Source organism: Halichoeres trimaculatus, unplaced genomic scaffold (genome assembly GCF_033239565.1).
Source record: "Halichoeres trimaculatus isolate MK-OKI-2021-1 unplaced genomic scaffold, fHalTri1.1 fHalTri1_scaffold_22, whole genome shotgun sequence".
NCBI classification, from domain to species: domain Eukaryota; kingdom Metazoa; phylum Chordata; class Actinopteri; order Labriformes; family Labridae; genus Halichoeres; species Halichoeres trimaculatus.
In genome coordinates this window covers 21,906,943-21,930,681 of record NW_027437200.1, presented here as the reverse complement: position 1 = coordinate 21,930,681, position 23,739 = coordinate 21,906,943, and the positions used below count along the sequence as shown (strand labels likewise).

The following is a 23,739-nucleotide window of genomic DNA, read 5'->3' as shown; positions in this document are numbered from 1 at the left end:
TGACATTTATTTTGGGTATTGCACAGAGGAAATTATTGCACATTTTTGATCAAACCAAACAATTATTATTATTATTATTATTATTATTATTATTATTATTATTATTATATAAATAATAATAATATTGATATTAATAATTACACTTATAGTTTATTTTGAATTGTTTTAATTATTATTATTTATACTCTTTTTAATTATAAAAATTATTATTATTGTAAGAATAAGGAAAAGTGTGAACTAGTTATGGAGAGGAGAAGAGTTTGGATTAAACAAACTTCTTCTTCATCCTAATCCTTTTCAAACATGTTAATACTGTTTTATTTTTATTTTTCTTTCTCTTTTTTTGGTGTTTCTATTTCTTTTTTATTTATTCACATTTTCTTTTTATTTATATTTTATTCATTTATCTACTTTCATGAGTTGTTTTGTTCTTTTTTATCTGTTGATGTTCTTTTCTTTTTCCTCTTTGTATTAATTTCACATGTTTAAGCATTCATTCATTTATTCTTATTATCAATATTCCAATAATTATAATATCAACAAAATGCCAAAATAATGTTTTTAAACTCCTGATAATATGAATTAGCCATTAGTTTGTTTTAACTTTTTTTTTTTTTTAATCTGAAACTGAGTGAGTTTTGGTGAAACAGGAAATTTGGTTAGGTATTGCTGTAACGTGCTGTAATTGCAGCGTTTACAGTCAGATGTAGACTAATGACGGTGTTACACAAGGCGCGGTATGCCGTGCATGTTGAAATGTCATTAGCCAGCAGCCAGGCCACTTCTGACCAATCAAAGGGCGGAGGAGAGGTTGTTCCCGCAGCGGCTGTCAGACACTCGGAGAGCAGAGCCGCAGACACATCTCTCTGATCTGTGCCAGTGGAGGTACGGCCACGACTGGACCGAGTGCTGCCTGTCACACCCCGTCTCTTCCCAACAAGGTAGAGCTTTCTCTTCAGCTTGTTCCCACTTTTCTATGTGTCCGGGTCGGAGTGGGTCAGGTTGGCTGCTGAATCACGTCAAAGATAACTTTGTTCACTTCGCATCAACAGAGAAGGTGGGTCAAGAGCTTCACAGCAAGTCAGTCACTTTGTACTTCCGAGTCTCAGAGGGACAAACAGAAGGAGGCCGGTGTGCGGTAGGATTTAATGATAGTAATGTAGTCAAACTGAGGGTTTGTTGTGAAAGCAGAAATTTGAGCTTCCGGTTTTAAACGGCGTATTAAATGGAGCTTGACTATCAGCTGCCATATAAGTAAGTCGGAAGGTTTAACTCGATTATGACCCAGGCACGGTTACCTGATCATGTCTACCTGGTCCAGTCTGTCAACAAACATGAGGCCTTGGCTTTCAGGAAGATAAAAAGGCTGTTTTGATCTGGATCAGAGAGCCGGAAGTCGACCATGAGAGGTAGAGTGAAGATTCCAATGGAGGGTGTGGAGAAAAGAACGCGACGCGTGATGTCTTACGTCATTGCCTACTCTTTAGTTTCACTTTTTATTTTTAGAAACATTAGTTTAAATAGAAACAAGGAACTGGTTCTCAAGTGGGGGTACGCATACACAAGATTCCAAAATGTAGGCCTATTTAAGAAAATAGAAACCAAGCAAATTTCCTTTAACACTGTTTATTCCATCCTTTCATAATTGATACATTAGCATAACATTAGCATATTTTTGAATATTAGCAATAACCTGGTAGCGCACAGTCATGTAAACACCAATTACCATTTTTAAAAATCCGGAATATCCTCATATTCTGTTTTTTTTTGCACACGAAACCACCTGGTGGTCAGGGGTATAATCACAGGCAGTTATATCTTAACCTCATAATATGTGGTTCATTGAACTTTTGTTTCTGTTTAAGCTCTTGGGAACGACTGGAAATTACAATAATATATTTTTTTTGAAGTACAACCAAATAATTTCCCAACATAAATTATCACATATTTGCATAGTACAAAATTTTGGAATATTCTCTATGTGTAAATTTCCCAAAAATGGTAGTTTCAATGATGGGAACTAGGGGGCACTGAATATGCTTATATGGGCAATACACAGTAAAGGGGAAATTTTACTCATTTTCATTCGGAAATATCAGTTTCTCAACTGTTTCAAACTATTTTCAAACTTCAAACTGTATCCAAACTCTAGTATCCAGACTATCATGAATACGCCCATCACAATATCTTCATCTAAAGGAACATTAATTTGTGTTCTGCGCATGTTCTGTTCCCAAGGAATCTTGGTCTTTTGAGTACAGAAAGTCTGCCATACTGCTGTTGCTATGGATACATGTGGAAGAAGTAGAAATGATGCACATTGCGGGTTATTCCGGAGGTTTTGGAAACCGGAATATTGACTGCATGTAAACTTAGTGAATCTTATACCAAGATAGAAACCTTAGACTGTATAAAACATGGACGTAGTCTCCCCGACGTCACCAGTCTGTTTCTGAAACAGAAATTGAAGCAGATCGGCTATCACAGCCATATTGGTAGTGACAAGGGTTTTGAATACAGCTATAGGGCATCTGTCGGTCATGTGACCTGAGCTGTGCCTCTGATTGGGCGAGCTTGCGATCTTGACATCCTCTGTATTGCTGAGTTAGAAAAAAATTCACCCCCCGTTCAGTGTTGATAGTAAAATTAGCGACTCAGACAGGAGACATTTTTTGAACCAGGCTGTAAAAAGGTTAATTTCTGCTTTGAAAACTACTTTTTCTGGCTTGGTGTGTATGTGACTTCTGGTTCCTCTGGAGCCAGCCTCAAGTAGACACTCGTGAAACAGCAGATTTTAGCACTTCAGCATAGTCTCATATTCTTAGACCGGAGGTTGCCGCTTGATAACGACATAACTTTGTGCTTGACGTGTCGCAATGCTGCTGAAAACATGGAGGGAGAGACATGCTGAAGAAGGCAAAACCATCAGTATATGGAAAATGGGATTTATGTCCACAAGTTGCAACCCACCAAAGCTTGGTGGAAACAGGACTTTTGATTCCCTCAAATTCTATGAGTTCAGTCTTCATTTCTTTACCTATAAAGACACTTTCATTTAGCAGACGAGAAACTGTTTTCATCTCTAATTATAGGTGATGCCAACCTTTAGCTTTAACTAGCTTGCTGTTGATTGGTTTTTGTTTCAGATGGCGGACGTGGAAATGGTAAAGAAGATGCTTCAGGCCGTTCTCCAGGCCAATAAAGGTGGGGTGTCATTGTCCCAGCTGAAATCAGAGTACAAGGAGCTGACTGGAGAGCACATACCTCACAAACAGATGGGACACAACCACCTGGACTCACTGTTAGCAAGCCTGCCTTCAATAGTACGCTTGGAGAGAAACTTCTCTGGAGAGGTGTGTGTTTGAAAATGTGTGTGTAACTGATGCCCGCCTCTATGACATCGAGGATAATGTCTCAAAATAATTTTAGTAGTCACTTTGGTAAATTCAAAAACAGTGTAACAGGTAAGTCACTTAAAAAATAGTATTTCCCTTCATTTTCACACCACTTTGTGTTCCTACTCTTATCTAGACAGTCTGCTTCGCCTCAGGAGCTGAAGAGAATATCCAGCTCGCCAAAGTGGTGGCTCGTCAACGCTGCTCCAAGAAAACAGGCCGCCCCCACGTTGTCAACACCCAAATGAGGGTCAAACCAGCTGCTCCCATAGTCCTCAACGGTAAGATTTTAGACCACTGTGGTGGGGTATTTCTCTGTCCAACTAAAGGCTGGCACACATTACAGCAAGGGTCTCCAACCTGCGGCTCTTTAACGCCTTTGCAGTGGCTCCTTGTATCTTTGAGAAAATATTACTGATATAAAATATATATATATTTTTAACCTGTTGCAGTAAAGCTCTAAATTATTTTGATATGTTTGCTAATTATTTTGAAATTTTTGCAAGTTTTTGAAATTGGAGTTTTTTTTAAATTACTTTCAAATTTAGAAAAAAATCTAAATTTGACAGATTTGCAAGTTTTGAATTTTTTTAAATACATTTCAAAATTTGTTCAGTTTCTGCAAATTTAGAAAAAAAAATCAAACTTTTAAAAAGATTTTGCAAATTGTAGATTTTTATGAATTTAAAAATTTATTAAGGTTCTGCAAATTAAGAGAATAAAAATTAATAAGATTTTGCAAATTTTTTCTTAATTTCGAAATTTGTTGAGTTTGCAAATTTTTGCAAATTATATAAATACAATTTGTTGAATTATTTTGTAAAGTTTTTAAATGTTTACACTTTTTTTAAAATGAGCAAATTTTTGTTATTACAAATTTCAAATTAGTTTTGCAAATTATTATATATTTATTTTTTAATATATATTTTATTTCGCAATTTAGAATATTTGTTCTAAATTTTCAAATTTCAAATTTTTGCACACTTTTTTTATTTCTTAATTTATCTTAAAAATTTTGCAAATTTTTGAAATTCTAAACAATGGGAAAAATTGCAGCCTACAAATTTATGATATTTATGATATTTGTGATATTACAAATTTTTCTGGGTTTTTTTTATATTTTCAAATTTATAAATAAAAAAATAAAGTAAAAAACTAAGACATCACGTGCAGTTTAATTAACACAAAACCTTTTGGTTAAGATAATTATTAACTATATTTTTTACTCTGTGTTTCTATTTTTTTTATAAACTTTTTTGACTTATTGTCAAGATAAAGTGCACTTTTGGGCTCCTGAATGACATGTCAGTGATGTGTAACTTCAGTGAATCCTGGTTATGTCCTGTCAGGCATCTACCAAGCAGAACTAACGTAACCTCACTCTTCATTTTATTGATAGACTCTCAAGTTTATTTTTTCTAAGTGTGAGAATTATACAAAAGTCACTTGAATACCTTTAAAAAGTTCAACACTGTAAACCTGTAGTGACGCTCTCTAATCACCTGGTTATCTGAAAACATCTGCAAAGGTTTTCTGGGCCATTAATAGCCTCATAGTCTGGTTCAGTAGGCTAAACAGTCATGTGGAAGACTGCTGACTTGACAGTTGCCAAGAGCGCAGTCATTGACACCAAGAGTTGTGCCACAGAGAAACAAAGTGCTTCATAAGCACGTTCACATCCAAAACAACAGACTGTAACTTTATCTATTCACTCACTGGGGCTAACCACATGGCACAGGGAAGACTGCAGAGGAAAAAATGTTTGCAGGACACGGGAAGTGGCGTCAGTTTAAACTCATTCTACCTTCAGGACCCCATCACCAGGGTTGGGCCAATTACTCTAAAAAATTAATATGTTAAAGTGATGAAAAACCTTTGATTTTGCAAAGGGAGTCAGTGTTTGAGCAGGTTTTGCTTTTTATATTTATGAAGTTGAAGTGGCCCCTGTACTTCCATCCTGAAAATGCCAGTTTTAACCCAACTCGCTCCATTTCCAACTTGTGGTTTCTCCAGATTAACCCCTTATTTTTTTAAGTCTGGTCTTGTCATCTCTTATATTTTTCAAGTCGGCTACTTGTGCCTTACATTTAAACCTCGAAAAGCATCCACCCCTCTCCCTGGAGTTGGTTTAATCCAAAGACGCTGCATGAGATCCTCTCTGACTGAGGTTACACAGACACACACAAGTAGTTGTGTAATATTTGTTGGAAAAATTTACTTTAGCATCAGCATTTAGCTCTTCGTTAAAGACGTGTCAGCATGATTGTTCTCATCATTTTTTACGAGTTGAGCCAGGTTGGAAACATAGTAACGCGCCACATTTCACAGCGTCATAACGTTTGAGATAGTAATTAATTAGATTACCCATTACTGGAAAAAGTTAGGGTGTTAATAACATTGTAAGTTTTAACACTGTTATTTCCACCTCTGCTCATCACATTCCCAAAGACCTGTCTTTGCGATTGAAGGCCTAGATTGAGCCTTACATTGGTTCGGCATTGTCATCAGTTCTTGTCGAAGCCAGCATTTGGACATCTTACACCAGCAGTACAAAAAACCAGGGACCTTTACCCATTGAAATATTTTTATTTATTTATTTATTTAATTTCTATTTATTTATTTATTTATTTATTTATTTATTTTTAATTTATTTATTTTATTTATTTTTTTATCTATTTTGTATATATTTATTTTTTTAGTTTCAGTATAGATAATATTATTAATATTTAATATAATTAAATATAATTATTAAAACTAGTATTTTGCATTTTTCATTCTAAGAAAAAAACAGCATTATCAAAAACACAACATAACCAAAATTTGCGTTATTGTTGTATTATTGTTGCTTATACTCAACTTAACTTAGCTGTGATGTTGTTCATCAGATTTGTGTCTGTTACACTATGTGTCCAATCAGGATAGACACACTCCCCTGTCTTAGCCTGATACTGACCTGACCTGAGTGAGGACTCTGTCTGTGTTTTTGAGCTGGTGTGACCCCTCATTTCCTTTGACTTTCTTCAAACAGCCAAACCTCAAACCTCTCTGAGGCAGCCAAACCACCGTGGGCGAGGAGTTGGGAGAGGAGGAGGTGGAGGAGGAGGAGGAGGTGGCCGAGGGGCAGGACATGGGGACCTAAGGCAAGCAAGAGACATGAGGGATGGCCCATCAGAAGGCAAGATGGGGACACATTTCAACAAGAACACACCTCACAGAAAAGGGAACCCACCTGCAGAGAAGTGAGTAAGGAAAAGGAGAATAAGGATCTGGAGACATTTAGCGAAGAGATAACTGCATTCTTTTCTGTTCTTTTATTGTTTATGACCATAAGTTATTGAAATAAATGGAAAACAAAAGAGGTCCTAGAATCGAACCTAGGGGAACCCCTTTGGAGACTTCTAAAATGGAAAAGGTTGATGCTGCCTTATGCGCACATAGCGTTCTTTGTAAAATATAGAGTGAGGTTACATTAGCTGTGCTTGGTAGATGACTTGCAGGACATAACCAGGATTTACTAACAATAACCCCCGTTTCCACCAAGCTAGTCACTTCGGTTCATCTCGGCATGGCACTGACTAATCCCAGAACAGATCCTCAAGCAACTATTGTTGGGGTGGCAATGGCAGACATACCGATCTAACCCCAGGAGTAGGGATGGGTACAAGCAATGGGGAACTAAAATCGGCATGTAATCCGGTTTACATGCTGTTTACCAAAAAGGGCATGGTTGGCCATGGAAACGTAAACAGGACCAGGCTTTACCGAGCCAACCTGTACCAACCATACTGACCTAGACCGGAATGCTTAGTGGAAACGGGCTTTGTATATTACCGACATGTCTTAAGGCATCAAGCTGTCAGGAGCACTACATATGGACAGCTACTAAACCACAGTACAAACCGACAGTTTTCTTGTTGTCACGTTAGCCTACGGACAAGTAGTTGCACGGGGCTGCCGATAGCACTACATATAGCTGGCTATTTTCGTACGGTACAAACTTGCGGCGTTCGGTTGTTGCCTTGTTTCAAACAACAGCGCTACGTAACCGCACTGATAAATACCTTACCACGTGGCGTTGCATCAGAGGTAAAAGTTTACTCGAACAAATCTTTGGAACAGTGTGCATGTGACTCCAGGCCTAAAGGTGGCGCTGCAGTCTAATTAAAACAGAACCTCCTCACAGTATCTTTAAATTCAGTTACTGGTAGCACATATCGGAGTCGATAGTAGGGCTACATGTGTTGTCTTCTCCAATGAAAAGGGACCTACAGTGTAAGTTATGGAGTTCATCCATTGCAGAAGTAGAAAAGTGGCCTTAGCCTCAACCACAACATTCTCTCCATGCTCTTCTTTCTTCTTTTTCAAGTGTTGCTATAAGACATGATACTATCTGTAGTGCTTAACCATTGATTTGAGAACTATTTAGCTCAACAACAGACTTTTCCACTTCCATTCAGAATGACTCGGCCAGCTGTAAAGAAAACAACCTACATCAGTCCACTGTCAGTGTCACCTCGGTTGTCCAGTGCACTGCTGTCCCTCAACAGCACAATAGGCAACAGGGAGGGGAGTCTGGTGTGTCGGCCTGGGACACAAGCCCAGAGCAGTGTGGATATGAGCCATTTCTAATCCCTGGCCTATTCTCTGGTAGCTTAACGCCTCTAAACCAACACAAAGTGAATCAGCACATCTCTCTATAATCTCCTAGATCTTCCATTGGAAAAAAATGCTGGCAGCTCTGCATATTGCAGCACATCAATTGTGTGTGTGGGGGTGTGTGGCTATGTGGGTGTTCAAATGTACCAAAGCATGCCTTCATGTGCAACTGGTTTACCAACATTCATTTTTTAATACAATAAAATGCCCAAAATTAACCTAACCCAGATAAACTCAGCTTGTCTTCTCCAACATTTGAATTTTTTATCTAACCTTTATTTAAACACGTTGGCCCAGTTGAGATTTTTAGGGACACCTGTGTTGCTAGCTGCAAAGCCAGTGTGACCTCCTGTGGTCACAGTCAAACATGTACCATGAGTGAATTAACAGGAGAAACTCGTGCTTCTACATTTGTACATCTTGGCCAATGCCGAACCTGAGTGGGTGCTTAAGTTTCAGGATATAGAGACCCCCTGGAGACTGGTTAATAGCAAATTAAGGTCCCACTTTAAAAAGTCTAAGCTTGATGCAACACAAACCACAATCAAATTAGCTCAGCAAGAAATCCAGGATTACCCTACAAAGAGCAGAAGCCGAGATCGCCATGTTGGCCCTACATGTGGACTTGGCAAATGCTTTGTTAATGTTTTAGATAACTGCAGCCAGGAGGGCCCAATCAGCTCAATCCTACCTTTTTAATCTCCAGATTTTGGGGTGCACCCCAATTTTTCCAGTTTTTATTGAAATTCAAGTGGCTTGAGCCCAATGAATAGACTGAAATGGTACAAAAGCATCAATGGAGATTGATCAAGCCTTGAAAGTTGGTGCCACCAATTTCTACAGGTGTCTCAAGTTTTCCTAATTCCTTCCAACCATACTGATTGCCAGGTACCATGCATCTGTACCGTATCATTTCAAATGTGAAAGGTACCCATCTGTACGCATGCCTGGTTGAATTTGTTGCCTTGACTCTTACTGCTCTTCTTTTCTTCTTTGAACATTTTTAAACGCAAAGTGTATTGTTGAAAATAAGAGTTTCACATAGACCATTCCCCTTGTTCTCTTTTCTTGTCAAGATCAGAGAAGAGGATGACTCTCCCATCAAGGTTTCAGAAGGAAGTGCACGCTCACCTTTCCAGAAACACCCAACAGAGCTGTGAGTACGACAGAGTACTTTTTATTATACTTCTTTTAAAGGTGCTTTCAGGGTAAGAGCAGGCTACAAGTTTTAGGAATCAGACGATGAAGTCATAGAAGCTGATTTTTTTTAATCTCCTAGCGCCTTTGAACCAGAGGGACTGCCATGGCTCTAGAAAAGTAAAGCCCTACAACATTCAGACGGTACAGAATCGCATCAGGGAGATACTGGAGATGTACAGTAATGGCTTTTGGGTTTCAAAGCTGCCACAAATCTACAAAGAGCTGTACAAACAAGATCTACCTACTGAGGTAATCAGAGACCTGGAGGAATGGAGCCATGTTTGCACGGTAAGTACTTACTCCTGTGAGTTATTTATGTCAGTGAAACTATCGCTATAAATAGGAGTGATGTGAAAAAAGCTGTTTATTTACATCAAATTCCCCCTGGGGTTAAGAAGTTTTAATTCCCATTCTGTTATTCCAGTAGCTCAATTCAATACGTGAAACTCATACATCATCTATCTATTCAGTAATGAAAGTAAATATTTTGTTTTGTTAAAGCAACCCTGAAAAATATCAGGACTTGCCTCATGGTCAGAAGTTTATCAATCTAACTTTGAATGCTGGTATGAAGACACATGACCTGGTAATTGACCCATCCACCCTTAATCTCCCAGGATACAAAAACCATTTCAGGGATAAATGAAGGTGGATTAACCATTACAGAAACACGAAAACATATTTCAGTAGTCAGCAATTTACTTTTGATTCAGGCAACCCAGTGTTTTCGTCACACCCACTTTGAGGCAAACATCTTACACAGGTGGTGATCTGATCATTTTTTAGGCACTGTATATACGCTGTATATAAAAAATGTATTTACTTGTTTTTTTCTTATTTCTTAGGTAGAGAAAACCTCCAGTAACACATCAGAGCTACTGCTCTACCCTGCCAAGGACCCCAACACGCCATCCTCCACTCCCCTGATATTTGGTCCAGACTCCCCCTGTTCCTCTGCCCCCTCCTCCACCTCCTCCTCAGACAAACCCGTTTATTCCTTTGCTGAGCCAGGACCCACTAGCATCCATTTGACTAGCTCCAGTGACCCCTCTCCTAGGTCTCCACCATCATCCTCATTGTCTCCCAGCCCCCCATCTTCCCCCACCGCTCTCACCCCCGACCTGAAGTCGAAATTGGAGGTGCTGCTGGATAAATACTCCAATGGGCTGTGGGCCCATGCACTACCTAAGCTCTTCCAGGACACCTATAAAGTCAGTGACAATATAATCCACTGTCATATCCATGTCAATCCCTGACTTTCTGTATTTAATCATTTTTAAAATCAAATTGATTTTTTTCAAGATCAAACTGCCCAAACATGTTCTGGAGAACCTTAACCTGCTTTCGGATATCTGCACTGTTGACTACCCGATGCCGGACAACCCCAAAAGAGCCATCTTGTACAGACAGAGCAGAAGTGGAGGAGAAGAGGATAAAAACTGTAACACGCTTAACCATCAGGATGTGCCCTCTATGCATATCCCAAAAGAGGAGTACCCTTCTGTGTTGGTGGTGGAGGCCACCAACACCAATGAGGTTGTAATAAGGTAGGGCGAACTGGATGTGTACATGCTGAAGTAAGAATAAGCAGTTCATAAATCTCACCTGTGTCCTCCCCCCACTCTCAGGTACATTGGTGAAGGTTATTCTCAGGCACAGGAGTCGATGGAGGATGAGATGAGGGATTACTATGGTTTGAACCAAAGTGGTCCATCCCCCGTGTCATCTCCATTCTTGGGCCAACTCGTTGCTGTAAGGGCTGAGGAAGAGGGGGAGATTCTGAGGGCAAAAGTATGTGAGGTCATGGCGGACAAGGTCAAGGTGAGAGTCAGTGAAACAGCAAAGGACACTCAAATGGAAAGTGTTGCATAATATCCATCTACCCATCAATCCCAGGACAGTTCTTTAGATAGATCCCCAGACAGTTCTTTAGATAGATCCATAGACTCTTTCTTAGACACATTAAGAGACATATCCATTGACACATCAGTAGACACTTCAATGAAAATCCATCCACCCATCAGTCTATGAACACTACTTAAGACACATTCATTGACTCATCTATGGACACTTATTTTAAGCTCAAGGAGCTGGTGTCCCGAGCTGGTTCTATAAGATGCCAATGTTTTAGCTTGGTTGTTTGAACAGTTGTTTCCCAGAACATGGATTTAATCCATTATCTTGTGTTTTATTGACTGTGCTCTGTCTTTTTTGTGCTTCCTGTCTGTAATTTTGTGTTTTTGCTTCTGCCTGTCTTGGGCAGGTCTCTCTTGAATAAGAGGTTTTTAATCTCAAAGGGACTGACCTGGTTAAATAACAGTTTATTAAAATAGAGTAAAATAGAGATAAGACACATCCATAGACACTTGTAAAGACACCTCCATAACACATCCAAAGACACTTCTTAGAGACTTTGACAGAGGCACCCAAAGGCACTTCCAAAGACATGCATCCATAGTCACTTCCATAGACACTTCCAACAACACATCTATAGAGACTTCCATTGATGCCCAAAGACACTTTCATAAACATACATCCATAGACATACTTTCATAGACACACTGCCATAGAAACTTCCAAAGACACTTCTATAGACACTTCCCTACACACTTTTATAGATACTTTCATAACACATCCAAAATCACTTCTGAGAGACTTTGACAGATGCACCCAAAGGCACTTCCAAAGACATGCATCCATAGATACTTTAGTAGAGAAATCCAAAGACACCTCTAAAGAGACTTCCACTGATGCACCCAAAGACACTTACATAAACATACATCAATAGACACACCTCCATAGACACTTCTTTAGACACATCCAAAGGCATGCATCCATAGACACACTGCCATAGACACTTCAGTGCACAAATCCAATCGCACATCTACGGAGACTTCTATTGGTGCACCCAAAGACACTTCCATAAACAAACATCCATAGACACAGTGCCATAGACACATCCAAAGACACTACTTATAGACTTTGATAGATGCACCCAAAGGACACTTTCATGCACTTTGCATTTGTGCATCCCAAAACACTTCCATAAACAAACATCCATAGACACTACCATAGACAAATCCAATGGCACATCTATCAAGACTTCCACTGATGCACCCAAAGACACCCAAGTACATATATCCAAAGACACTTCCATAAACATTTATCCATAGACACACTGCCATAGACATGCATTCATAGACACATTGATTGACCACTCCCACCCACTCCCCCCAAAAAATCTGTTCGTCCATGTGAAGTATAGTCATGGCAAAAAATTCTGAGATTGCACAAACTTTTTTTTTCCACAAAGGTCAAATCTTGGCAGGCAGGGAATGACATTGCAGTTTATTGCAATTGATCTGATCACTTTTTAAGTCTAGAGTTAAAACAGATTATTATAAGAACTGAGGCAGCACACTTTATGAAAACCCAACTTTAATCCATTCTCAAAACCTTTGGAAATGACTGTACACTGTGTGAGTTGCCTGATCAAAATTCTGTAGATCTATACACTAAAAGCCAATTCATCAAAGACCTTATCAACTGACCTGCAATGATAGGTGTCTGTATTTGAACACCTCTTCCCCCTTGACAGATTACCTATTTTATTATTTTTGCACAATACAAAAATTAGCTACACAGCCTGGCTAACTCTCTCTCTTTTATTGTGTCGTGTTGAGACCTTTAAATAAGAATAACTTGAACAAAGAATAATGCTATTAAGTAATTTGTCCCTGGATCTTTAGGTGTACTATGTGGATCATGGCTTTTCAGAGATGGTGTGCAAAACCAAAGTGTTGGAGCTGCACAAAAAGTTTTTCCAGTTGCCTTTCCAAGCAACCAAGTGTAAACTTGCAGGTAAGCCTGTGTTTCAGAAACCTTGTTTCTTGTCAATCACTTTTTCTTAAGATGTATGATGACATGTATTAATTTGAAACCTTTAATTTTCTAGATGTTGGTATTCTGTCTTTTTCTTGGTACAGTTGATCCATTATTGAAAAAATGGACTGTTCATGTCTTTGTAATGGGTACAAACTTACAGGGGTTCAAATGTTTTATTTCCCTATCTTTATATAGTGTATGTACTTAACATACATACATATGTGTTCATGTATGAAAATAGGCCTGGAGCCGTTTTGTCAGGAACCTGCTGTGCTCAAGACCCTTGAGATAATGGCAAGTGGGAAAATCCTTTTGGCTGAGATCCTGGAGAGAGGAGAGTCTCCCCTTGTTGTTTTGTACGACACGTCACAAGATGATGATGTCAACATCAATGCTGTCTGTATGAAAGCCCTGCAGGACAAGACGCTCACCAGCCCAGTGCAGGTACAGTCGAGTTTGGGTATCATTGTGGTTGAGTCAGTGTATGTGCGTGTTTTGCTCTGAACTCTTGTCACTGGTTTTTATCAGGTCAACAGTTCTTACATGAATGTAACTGTGGGGAGTGTCTGCTCAGATGGCACCATCTACTGCCAGCTGCCCTCCAGAGGCCTCGCTAAGTTGAACGAGATCCTGGAGAAGATAGACACGTACTTCCACTCTCAGGTTAAGCCAACTTTTTATGTGGGGGTCGCTGTGAAAGCATTTCACTTAGACCCTGGGTGATACCACACCTGACCGTACCTTACTGTACCGTACCATGCTGTACCATACCATACTGTACCGCACCACTGTAGCATACCATATCATACGGTACAATACTGTACCATACCATATTGTACCGTACCATACCATACGGTACAATACTGTACCGTACCATAATGTACCGTACTGTATTAAGCTTATTTATAAATCACTTTTAAAAACAACCAGAGCTGTAAACAAAGTGCTGTAAAGGTAGGTCAAATTCAAAATGTATAACGGGTAAGAAAAAACAGGCACACAGAAAAGAAAACACATTAAAAGCAAATAAAAGGGAATGCGATCAGGTAAAGAAACCAAGTCTCACTGAAATTAAAAGCCAAAGAATAAAAATGGGTTTTGAGACGCTTTTTCAATGTTTAATTGAAATATTATACTTATCATATTATAATAATGATAATTATTCACATTTTAACCAAATGAAGAGCTTGGGTCTAAATCGACTGTCCACTCAAAACTGGCTGCAGAAAGACTGTAAACCATGTACACACCCTCTTTTTATGTCATTCTGGGTGTTGTGTGTACAATTTTGAGGGGAAAATTGTTTAATTGCATTTTAGAATGACGCTGTAAAAACAAAACATTGGAAAAATGAAGCTCTGGCAAAACTTACCATATGGACTATTTATATATGTTTACATTTATTAAAAAAAATGATTTTACTTTTAGTTTAGGTTTATGACCAAAAGCGTTCCTAAAAGCAATTACTTTTTGTGTTTCTGTATGGATGAAATATTGCAAATTCATGTCTCAAAACCTTGAAGGAAAATTAGTCATATGTTCTTTTTTTCAGTTGTATTTGGAGGCAGATGGAGATTAGGTTGATAATCTGGAGTAAGGATATAGCCAAGCCATTTAATCTGTAAGCAGACAGTGGAACCAATGCTTTTACTAATAGTGCCACTGCTGTCCTTCAAAGGAAGTAGCTTAGCCAAGTAATCCCCTGTGTCGGTGTTCAGGTCAACAATGTGTTGATGGGACTGGTATTTTTTAGTGAGGTGTATTCTGGAAAACTTCATTTTTAAAAAATTATATCAGTGCATTTTACATCATGAACTATGTTGAAAGGTGACATATTTACATATTATATACTTACCTTGGTCCTAACATTGACTATTTCCACATCCTGATACAAGCTATAAGGGCTTGTTTGTTGCTCCAGTTTGCAGAAAGTTCAGGTTCAATCTTCAATTTATAATTTCAGTTGGGAAGTCCAAAAGGAAGGCAAATAAAGATATTTTATGGGAATCCATCTCTGTCAATCATAATAATAATATTAATGATAAAAAAGGCTTATTTCAGTCGAGACACTCTTTCGAATATTGAAGTTTCATATGACATATGAACCCAGACAATACAAGAACCATGCAATGTAAAATGAGACCATGAGGACAAAAAAAAAAAGAGCTAAAAACATCAATCAGCAAGAAAAAGAAAAGACAATGAAAAGGGATTGAGAGCGAAAAACAGGACAGCAAATATAAAAAGACAATATCAAGAGAGTTAAACTAGTAATATAATAATTGAATAATAATTCTAAAAGCAAATATAAAATAGAAGAGTGGACACAAGCTAAAAGACGAAACAATAATAAGCTAACAAGACAGTAAAACTGGAGTAAGATAGAAATAATCAATGCTGATATTTAGCATTTTGAAGCATATTGGCATCCGCCTTTTTTTTTAGAAATTAAATTTAAGACTTTGATATTTGGCTCCAATCCAGCCGCCCCTCTCTGTCTGCAGTCATTACTCTGTCTCTAGCATTGTCCCACCCACAGTACAACTGTGTTAAAACTAAGTCAAGTGTTGTAGTTCGTATTATCTCACATTTTGACGCCAATATTTTCACTTTTACTTCAAATGAGTATTGACTACTGATAATCGGACTTAGTATCTGCCTTTAACAAAAACTATATCCATCTTTCTCTAAAAGAGATGAAAGATAAAAGACAAAAAGACAGCATAACATAAAAGCAAATCATTAAAAGAAAGTTTTTAAGTGATTTGAAGGAGACCACTGACTCCAATGGAGAAAGCTCGATCACCTTTGGTTTTGAGCTTGGACTTTGGAACAGTTAGATGGCCTTCACTAGAGGATTAGAGGCTGTGAGATGGCTCATATAGCATTGGTAGCTCTGAAAAGTCCCATGAATGCTTAAAAATGATTAAATAAAATCTTAAAATCAATTCTAAAACTGACAGGAAGTCAGCGTAGGGAGGCTGAAACTGGAGCGATGTGATGCCGTCCACTAAAACCAGCCTAGCCAAAAGCCTAAATTAGCCTATTAGCTTATTTTGTCATATGAACACAGTTTACAGTGTAGCAGACTGGGTTGATTCGTTAGGTTTGGGAGGGCATTAGTTGATGTCAGTGCTTGAAAAAATACCTCAGATTGAAAAATTTGGCATTGGCACATATCTTTCCATAAAACAAATTTGTGTTTTTATTTTACAGGTAACATCAGAGTTCCTTGTATCCAGACCCTTCTGTGGGAAAGAATGTCTGGCTCGCTATAAGGGCAAATGGTCCCGTGTGGAGGTAGGATACCATCTGTCCCTGCAGCACCAACGGTAACTTTTTTAGTGAATCCACATTGTAGGGGACAGCTAAAATCTCAGGATGAAGAATTCTTGTGATTTTCCTTTGAAGAAAAGTAAAGGAGGCTTATGTCTCTGTTTCCTGTTTCAGATCACCAACCTGCACGGCAGCAGAGTTCTGGACATCCTGTTCATCGATGTGGGCGTTCAGGCGTCTGTGGAGGTGTTTGAGCTGAGAGAAATCCCGCTGTCATTCCTCCGAGACCTCATTGTGATCCCACCACAGGTCAGCTGAGACGACCGTGACGAAGGGGGTTCGAAGCCCAGTCAAAAGAAATGATCAGAGGCAGTGTTTGATATGAACTGTTGTGGTGATAGCAGCGTGATTGTACAGTCCTGCAGATTATTTGAAAAAAGTCACAACCTCTGTTTAGGCTGTGAAGTGCTGTCTCGCAGACCTGGCTGTCAGTGTGGGATCCTGGACTCCTGATGCTGTCCAGTGGCTTCGAGAGAAAGTACTGAACACCACAGACTGCAGCATAAAGGTATTTTCATTGTTATTATTATTATTATTGCTGTTGTTGTCATTGTTATTAATGCTTCATCAAAAAACTTCTTTTATTTTGATACAAGGAAATTATTACCAAAGTATTGGAAAACATACTGTCACCATTAATACAATTGACCCATGGCTAAGCCACGCCCCCTCCACTCACTCGGACAAACAGTGAACATTCAGTAACAGGAGCTATGGCAGATGTCACAGTAGGAGACATTTCACAGGATGCTGTTGATGATTTTTGGTGACAGAAAGATCACAGATCACTAAAAGGCTTCAGTTATAACCTGATAAACAGCATCTGGTTAGCATTAGCATCTCAGACAACAAGATAGAGGGTCACCATTGATCAGGACAAATGGAGCTACAGTATTTACACTGAATCATTCAGCACAACGTTTGACAACCTTTGTTTTCGCAGCTGTTACAGATAAGCTAATAAAGCTAAGCTCCAGAAGCTAACTTTAGCCTAACCAGAGCCCTTTGAACAAGAGCTAACAATGACATACATTCACCATAGAATGAAAACTAGAACAAAACAGGTCAATGAACTCCAAAACAGACAAAGAGACATGATGAACCACGCAAAAATTGGTATTTTTTTTCACATACTTAGACAAAAATTGGTACAGTTGAGTACCAGTACCAGGAATCGGTACGTGGAATCGGTACCGTATCGTTTCAAATGTGAAAGGTACCCATCCCTATGTTCCACCTTCCGAGATCGGCACCCCTACGGAAGGGTCCCAAAAAGTGGGACGGCACATCTCGGTGATTTGGAGATCGGTCGGTGGAAACGCTGTAAAATGTGTGCCGTGCCGAGACGAACCGAACCGAACCACTTGGTGGAAAATGGGGCTTTGTTACAAACCACCTGCATTGTTGTAGATCCATCTTCTGGGATCAGATCGGTTTAGTCTGGCACTCTAATGCCCAACGGAAGGGTCCCAAAAAGTCGTCTTGGTTATTTGGGGATCTGTCCCGGGATTAGTCCCTGGTACGCTACGTAATGTGTGCCGTACCAAACTTAAAATCTCAGAAAGGATTTCCTTAAACTGAACAAAAACTGGCTTTCCGTAATGCATGTTAATGGATGTCCGAGTACACAGGAATGACTATACGCACTGTGATTGGCTCATCATATTTAAGGGTGGGACTTGGCCAAAGGTCATTGCCCAACACTGCTTCTGCACACCCTCAGCCACTGCTCTCCTCAGGTCACTCTTCTCTGTTTTTTTTTCCTGTTTAAGGTTGCCAAAGTAGATGAAACCAAGAGTTGCATATATGTCCACCTTTTCACTGACAAGAACTTCCACAACATGGCCCGTAGCCTTAACCACCAGATGGTCCAGTGCGACCTGTTCAAACAAAAACCAGACGTTTTCTTGACAAGCCACAGGTTCCTACAACTTCTACATTCATGTTTATTAACTCTTCAGTTGGTAACATGACGCTAAGGTAAAGATTATTCGTATGCTCTGATATTTTCCTATTGAACAGCCCTTCTAAGATACACGCCCCCAGTTTATCTTCTAAGACTTCCACAAGCAGTGACTCGACCAACGGGACTCCAGCATCATCCTCGGTCGCAACCAATCCTCCCCTCAAGAAAGATCCATCAGCATGCAGAGAAGGAGGAGGAGGAGGAGGAGGAGGAGGAGGAGGAGGAGGGGACACAACCACCTCAAGCCCATCAGAGACACCCGGATTCCCCTCCTCTCTCCTTCAGCTGCCGCCATTACTGGAGCTTCCTTTGGCAGGTGCTGCTCAGTGTTGCATTCACTGTAGATTTGTTGTTGCTGCACACAAAAAAAAATCACAAGTCTGTTTTTTCTTCTACTCAGGAAACAACATGGATGTTTATGTATCGGTTGCTTGCCATCCAGGCCACTTTGTGCTGCAACCCTGGAGAGATATGTACAAACTGGTGGTACTGATGGGAGAGATGATTCTCTACTACAACAAAACTGAGGAGAAACTCCTCAACATAGAGAAGAATCGGATATATGCTGCTAAGGTGGAGAACAAGTAAGCAAAACAAGAGGTTTGATTTGTTATAGCGTGAATATTTACGCATTCTCTCACAAAGTGTACAGGTAGCACCAATAAGACACTGACATACAAGGGAGTCGGAGAATTGTTGTCTATCATCTGTCTAAAAAGGCCATTTCTGAGCTTTGATTCTTTGACTGGGGTTTTATATTTTTGGCGTTTGCACTGGTCTCCATCATGAACGTTCATCTCCTGCGCTTTCTGGAGAGCACAGGAGATGAACATCCCCCTTTGAAGGACCATTTCTACTGTTGCCAGGGTATTGACGATCAATGTCAGCCCAGACACAGCACTGACCAGCTGTTTCGTGTGCGCAATGATGGCTTGAATGAAATGAACAGGCTTTCTTCTGGTACAGCAGGTGAAATACACAAGGTGCGCCTGCAGTCCATCTCCACTCCATCACAGTAACGGATCAGAAAGGATCCCATTCAAATCAATCAGTCAACTTACACCGGCAGTCCGTCTACTTGGCTGGTCCGTCTAGGTAATTCGCAGCCATCCTATTTTTTAAGGACATGGAGCTGTGACTCATAATTTCAGCGTAGGGAAGATCGAGCGAGACAGGAAGTTGTGACTGGAAGCTACCTAAAAACACCCAGTGACTTTCAAAATAAAACAAACAGTGTCAAAATCAGTTTGTCTTATCTTGACTACATTGACTAACGGACATAATGAGCTCGGCCAGACCAGGAGTCAACAAGTTTGAGGTTTGAACACCTCAACATAAATGAAGAGACTTTTACAATTCTCCGGGTGTTGTTTCGATTTAAATTGCGATTCGTTGATATTTACAATTGTAGTTTGCTTTATTAACACCAGACCATGTGAAAAAGTAGAATGATGTCTGACATCTCAACTTTTTCCCAATCCAGTTTATAAACAAAGACTAAAATGAAGGATTTAAATTTAAAAAATGTATTTCTATTTATATCTCTGTATACTTCTCCTTATTTGTTGATGTTGGCATTTTTTTGCTTTTGGTTTTTCCCCCGTCTTGTTTGTTGATTTGCCTTTTTTTTTTTGTTTGTGAGTCGGTTCTGTGTGATTATAATTAAAAAGCCATGAATAAAGTGGTTGAAAATAAATAATTAAAAAGGTCTTTTGACTCCCCCAAAAATTACAATTTTAAATTGTTGAACAAAAAATCCTAATACTTTGATGTTTTCTCCAACCTTCGTACCAAGGACACATTTCCCTACTTTTTGTGCTCACTTTAGTCTTAACCATGTGGTACTTGAAGTTTTGACTGATAACTTGTCGCTTTTCCTCCTCTCCCTTCTCAGCTGGCATCGTGTGCTCGTGAAAGGAGTTTTATCCAATGGCTTAGTGTCCGTGTACGAGTTGGACTATGGAAAACACGAGCTGGTTGGCTGCACCCAGCTCAGACCTTTGATTAAAGAGTTCACACAACTGCCGTTTCAGGGAATCACCGCTCAGCTCGCCGGTGAGTAAAGTGGACATCCTGTCTGAAACTGCAACATTAACTTGTTGGGTAAATAATCTGCTGTGAAAACAAAGAATTTTGCCAATGTATGACCTGTCAATTTTGGGCGAATGGGTTTTCTGAATTGTTTAAGAAAAAAAGCCTCTGTAATAAAACATGAGATCAGTGTCATACAGTTAAAAGAAGTAAGAATTAAAATGTTAACGGTAGGGTCTGCAGGAGTTTTCGTTACTTGTTAGTAAACACAACATTCCAAACTTGGCTCCTCCTCCTTGGCTCAGTGCCAGCGGCAGCCCACACCCACAGCCTCCAACCATGGCTACGTGAACACACTCACTAGCCGAGCAACCACTTGTAGGATCACGTCTCTACGTGGGAGAGACTAGAGAGCTGTGAAGGTTTAGCATGTTAGCAAAAGCTAATCACCGGTATTTGACACATACCTGGTTAGCAGAAAGCTAATTCATGCCACTCTTTCCCGTGCTGCTCTCCAAGTTCCTGAAAGCGAGTGAAAGTTGAGCCAAGTTCACCCTCATTCAGTAAAAAGCTTTATCTGTTTGCCGTTTTTGTTTCACTTTGGTTGTGTTTTGCTTTCCCCATGCTACGTCAGCTAGCATAGCCACTCAGGATAGCTTCTTCCACTTGCTAAGTGAGTTGCGCGCTGGGCACATTGTGATAAGCTGATGTAACTACACTTACTCTCCGCCTAGAACCGTCTAGAAACAACCAAAACGTCAACATCCAGGCAGAGGAGAGGGTTTGAGGCAGACACAGACACTGACACACACGTATAGAGGCCCAGAATGATAATTGAGCAGGATTATTCCTGTAAAAGTTGACATTTTCAGCCTTTCTCCCTGTTTTTTGTGGCAGGAGTGAAGCAGAGGCAGTGGTCAGAGGAAGCGTCGATTGTTTTCAGGAATCACGTGGAGAAAAAACCTCTTGTGGCCCAACTGGAGGCTGTGCAAGAGGCCCTGTACCCCTGGGACAGGAAGGCCACGGTTTTCCTGGTTGACACTTCACAGGAAGAAAAGGACATCTGGGTGCACGACATCATGGCTGAATTTGCTGATGAGTTGACCAATGAGCTGTAGACGAAAGATGACTGTTGACAGGTTTAACCTTTCATTAAAAATGTCATGCTGCTCTGCAGGAGGACTAAGAAAATGGCAGATCAGGAAGTTTGAAAGGAAAGTGTTGTAAAGCATTGAATTGTTGGGGGAAGTTTGGAAATCGGGTGGTTTGACGGCATGTTTAACTTGGCACTTACCCCCTTTCCACCTGTGCTTATTCGGTGCTACTGCTTCGTTGGTTCTGATCACGTTCTTCCTAAGAACTGGTTTGGTTTTCCATCAGCAAGGAGCCAAGTTGGAGCCATTGCTTCACCATAAAACATCGGTACTGCTTACGTAGCTGGGGGGGCAACAAAGATGGCGCTGGGAGTGCTTAGAAAAAGGAGAATTTCTTTTTCTCTGTGTTTGTGACATTATTTTTCCTTCTCTGTCATGTGTTTGTGCATCTGTGAACACATCCAGGCTGCTGTGTGTGACACATTGAACAGAAGAGGAATGTAAAAGCACAAACACGGGGCAGAGATGACATCCCATCATGTAAACAGGATCAATAACATGAGGCTGTTTAGTCTGTTAAATAAAATAATAAGGTTTAGACCTGATCTATGAGAGATGAGGCACTGCTGCTGTCAGCGCTTCGCTCCAGCCCAGCGAACAGTAGGTGCTTGCGAGGCTAAACTGAAAACTTATCAAGTGCTTTTGTCTTATTTTAAGTAAAAAATGTCTTCTTATTCTTGATTTGAGCCACATTCAGCTGGTCAGTTTTGTTTAAGGTTATTTAAAGACAAAACTAAGGTCTGAATTGCTTGTAACAAGTAAAAAAAATCTGCTAATGGAACAAGAAAAATTGCTTGAAAATTTGCTTAGAACTAGAATAATGTCTTAATACACGAAACTCTTCTCTTGTTCAATTGGGAGATTTTTTTTTCTTGTTAAAAGCAATTCCAACCTCATTTTTGTCTTTAAATAATTTAAAATCAGACATTTTTCTGGACTTGACAATTTTCCGCTGAAAATAAGACAAAACCTCTTGATAAGATTCCAGCTTTTTGCAGAGTGGAGCCAGTTCTTTGTCTGTGGAACCTTAAAGAACCAGGACTAAGTCAGGAACTGGTCTGGAACCAGCACTAGCAGCAGCTCGGTGGAAAAGGGGTAACTCAGAAAAGTCTGGCGGTGCGGGTGTTTCAGCCACGTGTTTCTTGTTTTTGAGCTGTTCTTGAGGATAACCGTGACGTGTATTTTGAAATGATTTGGAGTAGTTTGATCACTGGACAAAACACCTATGCATAGCGTTGATCCATATTGACCAAGTCTTGTTGTATACAGCATACAGTAAAATCTACTTACCCATAATGCTCAGCGTTCTGTGACCGCATTTAATCTTGGTGTGTTTGACATTCCACCTCAGCCCTGACTGTGAAAACAATAAATGATGCACAAATTAATTCCAAACTGTCTCTTTTAGATTCTGTGGCTGACGAGAGTAGTTGATTGTGAGGTTGAAATTTTAATGATTTCAGGCTTTTAATTCAAGGTTCAATAATTTGGCTGCTTCACATATGATGATTATCCTCTTATTAAAAAACTTCTGTGTGAGTTTCTCTGTCAGGAGTTACGGAATACCCCTTTATTCATTTAAGTTAGTTGGTTTTAAGTTATTATTATAATTTTTTAGTTTTAAACAAATTTCAGGTTGTTGTCACTTGTCGGACTCCAACAGGCCACGTTTTAGCCTTGAGTTTGTATACATATGTATAAATATATATATATGTGTGTGTATAAAAACTCAAGGCTGTTAGGGTCCGACACATGACAACAATCTGAAATTTGTTTAAAATTAAAAAAAAAGTAATGAAACCTAAAATGTCATCACTTTTATCCCAGAATGTATCAACTTGTTAAGTTATGGGTTTTACCGTTTTTTGTTTTTTTATAAATACATTTCAGACTCAGCACTTTTGTAAGATTCTGGGTCTCTTATTACATATGTTTTAGGTTGTATTGTATTTTTTATTACATTTTGTGTCCGTGGATGTTTCCTCTGTATTCCTTTCAGTTGCCATCTATAGCAGCTCTTCTTCTGTGTGCTCCGGTTCATACAGGTATCCTTTTGGTTCCAAAGTGAATGGAACTTCATCGTCGCTGTCATACTCACTCATTTTGAATTTCCTAT

The 23,739-nt window shown here is 39.5% G+C and overlaps 1 protein-coding gene across 3 annotated transcripts; it reads left to right on the top strand.

Annotated features, from left to right (window-relative positions):
• Nucleotides 1-750: 750 nt before the first annotated feature.
• tdrd7b (tudor domain containing 7 b) lies at nt 751-22,998 on the top strand. 3 transcript variants are annotated; one of them, XM_074662335.1, is made up of 20 exons: nt 751-941; nt 3,147-3,353; nt 3,532-3,676; nt 6,424-6,634; nt 9,128-9,207; nt 9,331-9,539; nt 10,097-10,462; nt 10,554-10,798; nt 10,880-11,072; nt 13,001-13,112; nt 13,378-13,580; nt 13,665-13,799; nt 16,353-16,436; nt 16,587-16,721; nt 16,870-16,980; nt 18,245-18,393; nt 18,495-18,754; nt 18,839-19,022; nt 20,333-20,493; nt 21,367-22,998. In XM_074662335.1, exons 2-20 carry the CDS (start codon nt 3,147-3,149, stop codon nt 21,585-21,587), a joined length of 3,411 nt encoding a protein of 1,136 aa, XP_074518436.1. In that variant the 5' UTR covers nt 751-941; the 3' UTR covers nt 21,588-22,998. The 3 variants fall into 3 exon arrangements, with proteins under 3 accessions (XP_074518436.1, XP_074518438.1, XP_074518437.1); XM_074662337.1 differs by lacking the exon at nt 751-941 and adding an exon at nt 1,012-1,057; XM_074662336.1 differs by lacking the exon at nt 751-941 and adding an exon at nt 1,112-1,409.
• Nucleotides 22,999-23,739: the final 741 nt, after the last annotated feature.